This window comes from Berghia stephanieae, chromosome 15, assembly GCF_034508935.2.
Source record: "Berghia stephanieae isolate SIO BIC M18660-M18661 chromosome 15, UCSD_Bste_1.3, whole genome shotgun sequence".
Taxonomy (NCBI): Eukaryota; Metazoa; Mollusca; class Gastropoda; order Nudibranchia; family Aeolidiidae; genus Berghia; species Berghia stephanieae.
The window spans coordinates 5,927,213-5,942,018 of NC_088374.1; the positions used below are offsets into that span (position 1 = coordinate 5,927,213).

At 37.8% G+C, this 14,806-nt stretch overlaps 1 protein-coding gene across 1 annotated transcript in view; it reads right to left on the reverse strand.

Moving 5' to 3' along the window:
- Positions 1-347: 347 nt before the first annotated feature.
- The window catches only part of LOC144960852 (kelch-like protein 28), a 36,196-nt gene continuing 21,737 nt past the window's right edge, over positions 348-14,806 (reverse strand). Inside the window, exons 8-12 of the mRNA XM_078894234.1 lie at positions 12,080-12,272; positions 9,474-9,671; positions 6,779-6,879; positions 4,549-4,686; positions 348-2,253 (exon numbers count right to left, since the gene is read on the reverse strand). Coding sequence (XP_078750360.1) covers positions 2,054-2,253; positions 4,549-4,686; positions 6,779-6,879; positions 9,474-9,671; positions 12,080-12,272 — 830 coding nt within the window. The 3' untranslated portion in view covers positions 348-2,053. The remainder of the gene's footprint in view (positions 2,254-4,548; positions 4,687-6,778; positions 6,880-9,473; positions 9,672-12,079; positions 12,273-14,806) is intronic.

Consider the following 14,806-nt stretch of genomic DNA (forward strand, 5'->3'; position numbering starts at 1 on the left):
CAACCAGGATATAGGGGGATAGAAGACACAGTAAGTACCTCCCTGTCCACTGTGGAAGGTCAGGAACCCCACCCAGGATATAGGGGGATAGAAGACACAGTAAGTACCTCCCTGTCCATTGTGGGAGGTCAGGAACCCCACCCAGTTATTACAGTGCCAGTAAAAAGGCTATGTGGTAGTGTGGTATGACACTCGATTTCAGATCGGAAGGTCCTGGGTTCGAGGCTCGCTCGGCGCATAGTTGATTCCTTAGAAAAGGCTCTTTACTCACATTCTCTCATTGTACTCAGGTGTAAAATGAGTACCTGGCATCCATTCTGAACTAGTATTTTTACAAAGTCAGTCCCTGGTTTTTAATGAAGAACTCATTCATACCTGAAAGAGTCAGGGTAATATATTTTGTAAAGTGAATTAGCCGAGGATGCAATGATGATGATGGTGATGATGATGATAATGAAATTGGTGATTATTTATAATGAAGATGATGATGATGATGACGATAATGATGATGATGATGATGATGTTGATGGTGATGATGATAATGAGAATAATGATAATGATAAAGATGATGATGATGACGATGGTTTCAGATCAGAATGCAAAGTAAAAGTTCATGGGACATTTTCCCTACAACAAATCCAAAAGTAGAGTTACAAAGAACCCACTGACCTGTCCCTTGATTTTCAGTAATCAATGAAATAAGTTCATCTTTGCAAACAGAATGGGACAGTCACTCCGTCACGGGGGTGTTTGCCACTATCAGCTCGAAACTGGGAGAGAAGTTGCCAACAAGAGTTACTGCTGTTTTGTTGGGAGTATATTGTTCTGCGGAGAAGTTGGGAGTTCTCTTTCCACCTAATCTCCAGTGTTTTCCAATGCAAAAATTTCAAGGCCTTTCCACTGGAGTATGGTTTCCCCGAACAACACTCTTCTTCTTCTTCTTCTTTCAGCTTATCCCGTAGTTTGCAGGGTTGCCATAATGAATGCCACATCTCCATGCATCTCGGTTCAGAGCATCATCTTCCTCCAGGCCACGTTCTTTCATATCGTCCTTTACCTTATCCAACCATCTAGTCTTTGGGCATCCTTTTTTCCTCTTTGTAAATCCAATACTTTCCTTCCCACGTACTTACTCCCTCTCTCGTCTTTTTACATGTCCGAACCATTTCAATCCATCTTCTCTCATCTTTATTTTGATACATTCTTCACTTCAGTCAACCTTCGAATTCGTTCATTTCTCACTTTATCTTTTCTTGTCCAGCCAAATGACCATCTCAACATCCTCATTTCTGCCACCTCAACGTCTTTATCTTATTTCTTTGTTGTAGTTGTTGACTTTAGTCCCCTGGACAACACACTGTGTCCTCGAGAATGCATTCAATTGTCATGATGTCATTTACTCTTTATTACAGTTTCCTCCAAATCCATTTACACGACCAAAGGATTTTTTAAAGGAAACCATGCTAGCCCTGTTACTGAAAAGACGACTATACAATTTTCAGCCTTAAGCTTTGGCCTTAATGGCAGAAGAAGTAGTAGTCAGAGTATCAGTTATTTTTCATGAGGGACATTAGCAACGACACAGTCAAAAGTAGACATGACAGTCGGTAACTCCTGATCCTCCCACCACACCCAGGATTCCTTGTCACCGTCCAGCTTTAACCAACAGATCCCTGCCATCCAACTTCTGTTGTCCTCTCCACTGACCACCAAGTGTCATTTACTCTTTATAACAGTTTCCACAAAACCCTTTGACATGATCAAAGGATTTCGAGGAAACCGTGCACCACTGTGAATCAGTTATTTTTCAACAACTCATGAGGGACATTGGCAACGACACAGCCAAAAGTAGACATGACAGTTGGTAACTCCTGCCCCTCCCACCACACCCAGGATTCCTTGTCACCGTCCAGCTTTAACCAACAGATCCCTGCCATCCAACTTCTGTCGTGCTCTCCACTGACCACCAAGTGTCATTTACTCTTTATAACAGTTTCCTCAAAACCCTTTTACATGATCAAAGGATTTCGAGGAAACCGTGCACCACTGTGAATCAGTTATTTTTCAACAACTCATGAGGGACATTAGCAACGACACAGCCAAAAGTAGACATGACAGTCGGTAACTCCTGCCCCTCCCACCACACCCAGGATTCCTTGTCACCGTCCAGCTTTAACCAGCAAATTCCGGCCATCCAACTTTTGTCGTCCTCTCCACCGACCACCAGGATGGTGTCTCCGTATTTCACTACACCTGATGATGAAAACAATTTTTAGAAATGTGTGTTGTGTCAGTGCGACCCAAGTCAGTCAGAAGGTGAAAATTTTGGATTTGCATTTTTCTTTTTTTTCTTCTTCTAATTTTCTGAAAGAACATGCTCCCCAGAGCAGTTTAATCTTTATTTGAAGTAAATCGCTTGATTTTTCATGAAGTTATGGTCAGATGTATGGGAAAGGTATCCAGCAACTTTTTTTTCTCAAATTTCATACTTTTTCAATTTGATTAGCTGTAAAAAAAATATTTAGAAGTGAAATTAAGCTCTGATATTCCCCGAATGTACAAAAAGGGTTGATTTAATCATTTATGACAAGGACTCATTTTTAATAAAAATTTGACCTTCTCACTAAACTTGACAATATCTCAGTTCAAACCTTTTCACCAGTCGACTGATTATGTCATTCACTGTAACAATCTCAGTTCAAACCTTTTCACCAGTCGACTGATTATGTCATTCACTGTAACAATCTCAGTTCAAACCTTTTCACCAGTCGACTGATTATGTCATTCACTGTAACAATCTCAGTTCAAACCTTTTCACCAGTCGACTGATTATGTCATTCATTGTAACAATCTCAGTTCAAACCTTTTCACCAGTCGACTGATTATGTCATTCACTGTAACAATCTCAGTTCAAACCTTTTCACCAGTCGACTGATTATGTCATTCACTGTAACAATCTCAGTTCAAACCTTTTCACCAGTCGACTGATTATGTCATTCACTGTAACAATCTCAGTTCAAACCTTTTCACCAGTCGACTGATTATGTCATTCATTGTAACAATCTCAGTTCAAACCTTTTCACCAGTCGACTGATTATGTCATTCACTGTAACAATCTCAGTTCAAACCTTTTCACCAGTCGACTGATTATGTCATTCACTGTAACAAATATTTGATTTCCACGCACCGGGAACAACTGATGAAGAAACTTAATTTTTACACCAATACAGACATGTCCACTACTACAAGAATTTCGAAATTTTAACTCCAATTTCAGAACTTCATTAACATTTTCATTCGTCTGTAGTGTTTCATTCATCCTAAACGTCCATCTCATCTGTTTTACTATATTCAATTGACACTTACATTCAATTTCACATTGTTATTTAACTTTCCTGAGTAATTAAAAACTTATTGAAAATATAATTTAATGTCGGAGTACATAATTTTTAGGAATTTAAAGTGCTATTGAATCCTTGTGAGGGTAAATGTTTAATCAATAAAGTTAATTATAGCAACTATCACTGATATTTCATAAAAAAATAATATTTTGTTAAACATTCCAAGTAGGCCAGACCACCGTTACACAAAGCCAAAAGACAGTATAAACTCAGCAGGCTATTTCCTTGGAAGTAAGTTAGTAGGGAAGAGAAATTTTTTAAAGCATATGAAGAAATCATATCTGACTATCTGATATGGCGTTTTATTGCAAGAAAAAATCCCAAATTAATTTTGCAAGCAAAATCCCAAATTTTGCAAGCTAAAACCAGCAAAATTTACGATTAATTTTCCTAAAAACCAATAATTAGTTCATGAGAGAGAAAGGTATTTGTTTGTTTTTAAGGGTTTCACAAGGCTTGCAACAAATGTAAGGTCATATCAGCGCCAGTAAAAAGGAAGAAAATGAGATCGTAAAAAAAGTAACTTCTCGATTAATTATCTTTCACGTTCTACACGAGCTATCAAATTAAAAGAAAAAAAATTCGTCTTTTTAAAAAATTATATTAATGTTTTTTTTAATCATTATTATTGTTTTGTTTTATTTTTCTCTGCAAAATCTCAAAAAAACTAGCAAAAATTTCCAAACAACTGCAGATTTTGCGGCCGCAATGCAAATCAGTGAAGAAGAAGAAGAAAAAGAGGAAGAGGAAGGAGAAGAAGAGGAAGAAGAAGAAGAAGAAGAAGAAGAAGAAGAAGAAGAAGAAGAAGAAGAAGAAGAAGAAGAAGAAGAAGAAGAAGAAGAAGAAGAAGAAGAAGAGGAAGAGGAAGAAGAAGAAGAAGAAGAAGAAGAAGAAGAAGAAGAAGAAGAAGAAGAAGAAGAAGAAGAAGAAGAAGAAGAAGAAGAAGAAGAAGAAGAAGAAGAAGAAGAAGAAGAAGAAGAAGAAGAAGAAGAAGAAGAAGAAGAAGAAGAAGAAGAAGAAGAAGAAAAATGAATATTTATCACCTAAAGATAGCACATTTAAAAATTAAAAATGATTTTGAGATTGGTGTAAACTGTGCATTGTTATAACAACAACAACAACACCAACCACACACATCCCTACATACCAGCACCGCACAAAGCATTCGCCAAGGCAGGTCCTTCAGACCAAGTCTCTGTCACCGGGTCGAATATCTCTACGCTGGCGACACAGAACTCGGGCAGATATTCTTTCTTCCATTTCTCACTTCTGGATGTGTTCCCACCTGGTGATCACAATGATGATGACAATGGCGATGATGATGATAATAATGATACTGATGATGATGATGATAATAATAACATTAATATAATAGGCATCATATATCATCCTAAATGTTATGTGTTGCTGTTGACCAGGGACCCCTTGTAAAGCACTTTGAGCATGTTTAGAGGATATTGCGCTATATAAAAGCTCATTTAAAAAAAAAAGACAGCAGAGATAAAAAAAACTAGACCAAAATACAGACAGATGGACAGACAAGGATGTACAGACAGACAGACAGACAGACAGACAGACATTGATACATCATACCTATGATGCAGATCTTATCCTTAAAGACCTAGACCTGTAAATGAGCTCTATAAAAATTGACTGAAACTGAAACTCTTCGTAATTCGTCGTAGCGGTAAAATCCAAAGAATCAAAATGAAAGGTAAACAGCAAGCTCACTTGAGCAAAGCAATGGCAGAAAACTAAATTTCGAGGGAATTAATTAGGCTACTTACCATTGTTCCTTGTAATTAGGTACCCAATCAGTGAAGAAACTTAGAAACGGTCAACCAGTTTGTTTACAACATGAGGTAATCGAGATGTGCTTGTAGCAATCATTTAACTTTCGATTTGAAGGTGTCTACATAACGAACTTCCGGTGTTTCGAATTTTTCTTTCTCATACTTTTCCTGTTCTTCAAGTAAATGTGGTCAATTTTGGCTTAGACGAAACAGTGAAATTTATCGCTCGGCGGCTCAGTTAAAATTGGCTACGACAGGTTTCGAAAGTGAAAAAATAATTTCACGAAGGCTGTGTGAAAATACACTGGGGTGTGTTCAGACACGGCAATTCTAAAAAGCGTCGCTTAGCCTTGGCAATATATATCCATCATTAATATAAACGGCCCATGAGCTATGCGTGGGGCTGTGGAACATTCCTAGTTAACTTTACAGTCAATCGACTACGATTCATGAATTCTTTCTTTATTCATTTCTTTCTTCCCTTTTTAAAAATATTTGAATTTGACGAATTGACTGATTTCAGTTAATTGACTGAGAATTTACAGGTCTAAAGACCACACTGGAAGCCAGTACACGAAGACAACTAAACCAATATACAGACAGATGGACAGACAAGGATGTACAGACAGACAGACAGATATTGACACATCACACCTATGACATAAATCTTATCCTTAAAGACCACACTGGCAGCCAGAACACGAAGACAACTAGACCAATATACAGTGTTATGCCCCAGCAACTTGGTTGCTAGGCATCACCCGAACGAGTCTGGAGTCTGCTCATACCTTCCCAGGGTGCTATGCATTTTGTATCCCGCCTTTAGCCAACCAGGGTTCGGGTCTGATGCTTATATAAGCGTAGCGCAGGAAAGCAGAGGGGTCTTTGTAAGTTATGTTGAGTTAAACAGAATACCACTTTCTTGTTCTTTATTATTTTATTATTGTAGTGTTCCCTATTCGTGGGTGTAAGAAGAGGTAGGATAAATGGACAAGTAAAGTTGTATCGTTCTATTTTATGTTATACATGTTATTTAGTTCTGTAATAAATGTATCGTGTTCGTAAATCTTGCTCTCTATTCATATTATCGTTACAATTGTCAGGCCGTGACGCACGGACTTTTTCCTTTCTTTCTTTTCCCTTCTTCAGGCTAGGCCCAGGGCAGTGGCCTGATCTTCTTCTCCGAGGAAACTTAACAACGAGTCCCCTCTGTCTATCATTCTAGTCATTTCCCTATCTTTTCTTTTGTCGACGTTTCGAGTTACCTGGCTCTATCGACTAACCGAGAGCACCCAAATCGTTACAACAGACAGATGTAGAGACAGACAGACATTGACACATCATACCTATGATGTAAATCTTATCCTTAAAGACCACACTGGCAGCCAGAACACGAAGACAACTAGACCAATATACAGACAGATGGACAGACACGGATGTACAGACAGACAGACAGACATTGACACATCACACCTATGACATAAATCTTATCCTTAAAGACTACACTGGAAGCCAGAACACAAAGACAACTAGACCCCAATATACAGACAGATGGACAGACAGACAGACATTGACACATCATACCTATGACGTAAATCTTATCCTTAAATACTACACTGGCAGCCAGAACACGGGGTGTTTTCATGGAAGGTAACTCAGCCCATGCATCTTCTGTTGGATTGTATCTGATAAAAAAAACAAAACAAAAAAAATTATGTCTTTTTCGCTACGACATCATACGATATCGTCGCCTAGGCATTCCACGAAGGAATATAGATAACTCATCAAACAAGATGTCTCATGTCAACAGGAATTACCCAAGTTGTTCAAGTGAGCAAATTGGGGGTTAATAATCTTGCTCAAGGAAAAAAATGAAAGTGCCTGAACCGGCCGGGTCCTCCTGGGTCACAGTGCAATAACTTAACCACTCGGCCACTTCGCCCCCCTAATCTGATAAAAAGACACAATAAATGAAAAGAACAGCTCTGCTCTGCCTTCATTATTTCCAGGCATCGGATAGAAATTTCACTCAATTTGTGTTAATTTAAAAATCATACACAACTCAGCTGTTTTTCTGAGCTCTCTAGCGGCTATGTGGTCTAGAGGTACGACACTCGCTTTTGGATCGGAAGGTCCTTGCGCGGTGCATAGTTGAGTCCGTGGAGAAGGCTCTTTACTCATATTCTCTCACCGTAATCAGGTGTAAAACAGCGTTGTCTCTGTCCGAAAAAATTGTAATATCACCTAACAGGCATAATGTCCCGTCCTTTATGTTGGCCAGGGACCCCTTGTAAAGCGCTTTGAGCATGTTGAGTGGATATTGCGCTATGTGAAAGCTCAATAATGTTAGTCTCTAGATCTGTTTAACGCAATGCACACTCACATTGCACAATGTTGAATTTACCTTAAAAAAATGATCATGTCAGAGAGAGAGAGAGAGAGAGAGAGAGAGAGAGAGAGAGAGAGAGAGAGAGAGAGAGAGAGAGAGAGAGAGAATGAGAGAGAGAGAGAGAGAGAAAATAAGTAGGAGTGAAATATCTGTTCAATGTTACAGTTATCGTTTAACGTTATAACAAGTGTAACTAAATGACAAATTGCCATATTTATGGACAATAAAGATCTATTATTATGTCTTGTAAAGTACCACGGAGCACATCAGGTGGAGGTTGGTGCTTTACAAACTGAGGCAGCGTGGCTCAGCAGTACTGTCTTTGCTGCCCTGTGTGGCCTTGAGCAAGTCACCTCGATCTAGCTCAATTTGTGGAGCTGCCCTGCACTGTTTTATTTTTAAGGGTTTTACGGCGCTTGCAACACATTTAGGTTATACCAGCACCAGTAAAAAGGAAGAAAATGGGGTAGTAAAAAGTTCTAGAATTACAATTAAAGCACCTCAGAAAAAGTAAGAAAAAGGGGAACTGGGAACAAATAGGGATCAGATGTAGATTCCAAAAGCATACCATCAATGCACTTAGTCTGAGAAAACCTATAAGTCTCATCCGGAAACCAGCACAAGATTCAACAAAGAGGAATACACTCAAATGCTTAGTTTTCATTATACATTCAAATTAACAAATATAATAATACATAACAGGAAGGAAAAAAATATCATCTCCCAAAACAATAACTATGCATTTGAATGTTTCCCTCCCAGCCAAGGACAGGACAAAACTAAGTAATCGCATACCAAGACAAAAACAGAAAGCAAATTGGAAAACAGCTATAAGGGGATAGAAGACACAGTAAGTGCCTCCCTGCCCACTGTAGAGGTCCGGAACCCCAACCAGGCACTGCATTGAAGCTGATGCCTGGGTTATTCATCATTGTGCAGCTATGTGGTCTAGTGGTATGACACTCGCTTTCGGATCGGAAAGTCCTGAGTTCGAGCCTCGCTCGACGCATAGTTGAGTCCTTGGAAAAGACTCTTTACTCACATTCTCTCACCGTACTCAGGTGTAAAATGAGTACCTGGCCATTAACAGCGTTGTCTTTGTCCGAAAAATTGTAATATCGCCTAACAGGCGTCATGTCTCGTCCTACATGTTAAATGTTGCTGTTGACCAGGGACCCCTTGTAAAGCGCTTTGAGCACGTTAAGTGGATATTGCGCTATGTGAAAGCTCAATTTTTTTTTTTTTAAATTCCATTCTTCTCTTGGAGTAGACCCTAGAGACAAATAATATCCCCTGTGAGATGAATAGTTGGGGGCATGTCTGTCACCGACCTGATGAAACACTGATAAGCTAGGCTCTGCGCCGGACACCCCAAGAAAAGAGGAAGGGAGGCCGCCCCAAGGAGACCTGCAACAGAGAGGTCTGTCCCTCGAGATGGCCACAAGGATAGCTGCTAACAGGACCAGGTGGAGATCCCTTGCATGGCCTCAAGTGCCAGCAGGCCCGGAGAGGATTGAGTCAGTGATGAATAAAGGGAATTTTATTGATATCTATTTTAGTTTTATTATTGTTATTATAATTATTATTATTATTATTATTATTATTATTATTATTATTATTATTATTATTATTATTATTATTATTGTTATATATTATTATTATTATTATTATTATTATTATTATTATTATTGTTATTTATTATTATTATTATTATTATTATTATTATTATTATTATTATTATTATTATATTATTATTATTATCATTATCTTTATTACTATTGTTATTATTACTATTGTTATTATTATTATTATTATTATTATTATTATATTATTATTATTATTATTATTATTATTATTATTATTATTATTATTATTATTATTATTATTTACCTGTAAACCTGTTGCGTGAAATCTGACTTGGTCTCTCCTCCAAAGACATACAGCATGCCCTTGTAGGACACACTCGTGGCAAATCGTATGCTTTGGGGAAGGGAGGCAACCATCATCCACATGTTCTGTACTGGGTCGTACCGTTCCACAGTCATGAGAATCTCAGTACCGTCATGGCCGCCCACTGCGTAGATGTAACTATGGGGCAGAGAGAGAGAGAAATTAAAATATGCATGGGTGCAAGCAACTGGACCTCAAAAAGCCTGCAAGTCTACTTATGACCAGACATATAATCTGAAAAAGCCTCCAAGATTCACGGACTTAACTCGTCATATGAAATACTAATGTTGAAACAAAGTCTACATTTAATAATTATTGAAGGGTATACAATAGTAAGACACAATTGATATGATACAAAACACTTAAGCTTAAAATACTGCAATCACTTGTCAAACACAATTTGCAACCACACAAGAAAAAAAATCAATCAAATCCAAATCACAAAAAGCCGGCGACGTTTTTTATGGTAATCAAATCGGCCGGCAGGCCGGCTGTAGCCGGCACTCTTGCACCCATGAATATGTTACGGTGAATGACATAATCAGTCTGACTCATCTATGCACCGAGTGTGAGTGAGACTCGCAGTCCAAAGGTAATTGTCATACCACGTAGCCGCTCACAATATTTGTTTATGATACAGGAAATCCAAAGAATTTAATAATATGTGTCAGTGCATGACATAATCAGTCGGATGTTGCAAAGGTTTGAACTCAGATATTACCAAGTTTGGTTAGAAGGTCAATTTTTATCCAAAATGAGTTCTTGTCATAAATGATTACATCAAACCCTTTTTGTACGTATTCGGGAAATATCAAAGCATAATTTCACTTCTAAATATTTATTTCTACAGCTAGTCAAGTGGAAACCCTATGAAATTTGAGAAAAGTTGCTGGATACCTTTCCCATACATCATATCTGACCCTAACTTTATGAAAAATCAACAGATTTACTTCAAATAAAGATTAAAATGATCTGGGGTGCATATTCTTTCAGAAAATGCTGGAAAAAAAAAAAAACAAATAAAAAAATGCAAATCCAAAATGTTCTCCTTCCGACTGATTATCTCATGCACTGACACAATTGTGTTTGGCTATCAGACCAGCCTGTGAATATGTACACGTAGACAAAAACGAAAATAAGTTATCATTCAGCAATAGATTTTTTTAATTTTTTTTCGTTTGCATAAAATCTAAACAGAAAACAAAAAATCCTCAACTTTTATATAGCGAAATATCCACTAAACGTGCTCATAGCGCTTTACAAAGGGTCCATGACCAACTTCAACACGTAACAAGTAGTCTGTTAGGCGATATTACAATTTTTTTTAATGTGGACAAAGATAACACTGTTAACGGCCAGGTACCCATTTTACACCTGAGTACGGTGAGAGAATGTGAGTAAAAAGAGCCTTTTCTAAAGGAATCAACTATGCCCAGCTCAGAACAGGTTTCTAATCCAAGACCTTTCCGTCTGAATGGGTAGAGTCATACCATTAGACCTTATAGTTGTACAGGACTTATCAAAACCTGCAATTTCATACCCGAAATTTCTCATCAATACTTTAACTCAGGGAGGACATCTCATAATATTTTTACTATTACGGTTAAGTAAAATTGGACATTTCCCAAAATAAAAGGGAGATAATAATATATTTCATTATAAGATTATATATATCATCATGAATTTCAAATACAGTTCATGTGCCACTTATAAACTCGTCTAATCAAGTGCACCCATGTGGTCTAGAGGCATGACACTTGCTTTTGGATCAGAAGGTCCTGGGTTCGAACCTCGCTCTGCGCATAGTTGAGTCCTTTGAAAATGCTCTTTACTCACATTCTCTCACCGTACTCAGATATATTATGAGTACCTGGCCGTTAACAGCGTTGTCTCTGTCCGAAAAATTTCAATTTCAACTAACAGGCGTCAAGTCCCGTCCTACATGTTAAATGTTGCTGTTAACCAGGGAACCTTTGTAAAGCGCTCTAAGCAATTTTAGTGGATATTGCGCTATATAAAAGTTCACGTTTTTTGTCTTTTTTTAAATGAGAGCTTTTAAAGAAAAAACAATAGCTGATCTTTTATATAGCGCAATATCCACAAAACATGCTCAAAGAGCTTTACAAGAGGGGGACCAACAGCAACACGTAACATGTAGAACGAGACACAACGCCTATAAGGCAACACTGTAATTTTTTCCGACATAAACAATGCTGTATAACTGCCATGAACTCATTTTACACCCGAGTGACAGTGAGAGAATGTGAGTAAAGAGCCTTTTCCAAGGACTCAACTATGCGCCGAGTGAGCGAGTGAAGCTTGAACCCAGGACCTTCCGATCCGAAAGTGAGTGTCATACCACGAGACCACATAGCCACACAGTTGGCTTATAATTCATGTTTATATACCCTCATTACAGGTAAGCGAATTAAACTACATGTTCTCCAGGATAGTGACGTTCCTATCAAAAGTCTTTACTATCTCCTAAAAATTAATAATAAAGCCCATTATTGTAACTGAGCGACACCACCAAGCGTATAATGTACCTATCCACAACAACCAGAGAGAACTGCGATCGTGACATGTTCATCTTAGCCTTGGGGAGCCACGTGGCCTCGGTCTGATCAAAGACGTGGACGCTGTTGGAGACACCCTCGGTGGTGATGGAACCCCGGTAGTTTATTTTACGAATGGCACCCCCTGCCAGGTAGATTTGGTTGTCACCCGTTGCTGCCACACCTTAATATATGACACAAAAGAACATGAATAGAAACAAATAAAAACATCAATAAATGAATGATGATGAAGATTAATAACAATAATAATAATAGTAATAATAACAATAATAATAATACTAATATGTGACCCTACGCCTCGAAGCGGTATTAAGTCAGGATTTGGAAAAAGAGGAAAACCGGTTTTAAAGTGGGAATGGTCAAAATTATCAAATTTCAGTTTTTGGTTGTTTCAGAAACTACAATCATTTTTCTACATGAAAACATAATAATTAAACATAAATATTGACGATAAGTTATATACATTTAAAGTTTAAAAAAGCAACTATCAATAACACATTCAAAACGAGAGTTGACTTTCTCTCAGAGAGCAACCATTTCCAAGACTTAGTAATATTAAGTCTTTTCCTCCACCAATACCATGTAAGATACCACAACAAAGGGCGTGTCTTTATCTATCTCAGAGAAAGTATGCCTGTTTTCACAATTTCATGGTTCAACCAATAATGAACTTTAAAAACTGTAAACAAGTCTAGGTTTTTCCCTGACAACTTTACAAATGAATGATTCTGATTAGTCAACGCTCATCACATGCGCTAGTTGGCCATTAAAATGCCCGGGAAATGTGTCATGGCGTCAGCATGCGTGTGTTACATATGTGTGTGTTTGTGCATTTTGATACACACCACATGCTATTATTTCTTTCTAGCTGCATTGGTTAATGATCGAGGTGAGGGTCCTTTGTCCCTCTTTCTTTATTCATGAAATCAAAGGACATGCTAAGACTTTATTTGGGTGGGGTTCCCGACCTCCCATAGTGGGCAGGGAGGTACTTACTGTCTTCTACTCCCCTATATCTGTTTTCCAACTAGCTTTCTGTCTTTGTCTTGGAATGAGATTACTTGGTTTTGTTCTGACCCTGACCGGATACCCTGTATAGTTAGTTTTGGGAGATATTTTTTTTTCCTTGTAAATCATCTCTCTGTTATGTAACGTATTCTGTTCTGTTTACATATCATAATATGATTTGTAAACATTTGAGTGTATTCCTCTTAGTGGGGACCTGTGCTTCTGACTGGATAAGACTTTTAGGTGATCTCAAATTAAGCACTTCGATAGTTTGCTCTTGGAATATACATCTGTTCCCTATTTGAACCAATTCTCCTTTTTCTTACGTTTTTTTGGGTGCTTTAATTGTAATTCAAGAACTTATTACTATCCCATTTTCTTCCTTATTACTGGCGCTGATATGACCTTAATGTGTTGCAATCACTGTAAAACACTTAAAACAATTAAAAACATAAGACTTTAATAGGACAACAGTTGCCTAATCTTATACTTACATATATCGTTGTAGGATAAACATTTAGTTTTAAGTACAAAAGCTGGATGGTAAATAGAGCCTTCAACAACCAATAAACTGCCGATGGAAATACGTGTAATTAAAAAATGAAAAAGGTTAAATGTATGGATAGACAAACAGAAAGAGAGACAGACCTATTAATGGATAAATAGATAGGTCGATATGTAGATAGATAGATGGATAGATATATAGATAGATAGATAGATAGATAGATAGATAGATAGATAGATAGATAGATAGATAGATAGATAGATGAAAAGGAGAGAGGGATACAAGAGAGAGAGAGAGAGAGAGAGAGAGAGAGAGAGAGAGATGTTCGTTTTGTCGTGCTTTCTTTATATAATGAAAGAAGGGGGGGGGGGGGCGTGGGGTTGAGGGGGGGGGGTTCTTTTTAGACAATCAACAATGTGGGTGAACGCTAAGAAAAACTTGAGAGAATCATAACATGTTTCCATGTAAATCATTGCAAATAAGCCCCAATCCCTCCTCCTCAAACTGAATAGTTCGACCAGCCTATTTCTTTAATTGTAATCTCACTGGTCAATATGTTTCCAGTTGATTGGCTATCATTTACTTGTTTCACACACACACAGACACAGACACACACATACACACACACACACAAACAAACAATTATACAGGCAGGCTTCAATCTTTACTCTATTTCCCTCCCGCCCTCTTAATGCACAAGCAGTCTCATTCTCTCTCTCTCTCTCTCTCTCTCTCTCTCTCTCTCTCTCTCTCTCTCTCTCTCTCTCTCTCTCTCTCTCTCCTCCCCCTCTCGCTCCTCTTTTTTCGTTATCTCTCTCTCACGTGTGTGTGCGTGTGCGTGTATATGTGTGTGTGTGTGTGTGTGTGTATTTTACTCTCTGATTTTTTCGCCTCATCTGTCATCCTGTTCCTTGATATTTCTTTCTCTGCCCACCCGGCTTCACATAGTTTCAAAACTGTACTTTGAAAATATAAATACCTCTCTAAATTTTGGCATTTTGAAATCGTACTTCCTCTAATAAATAAGACAAAAATGTCACATTAATAATTCTTATTTTATTGATTCTTTATTTAAAGATCAAAAATTCTTCAACAGTGAGCAATGTCATAAAATTGTCGGCATTCTTTTTTTTTTTTTTTTTTTTTTTTTTGGGGGGGGGGGGTGTTATTTATTTTAAGGTCAT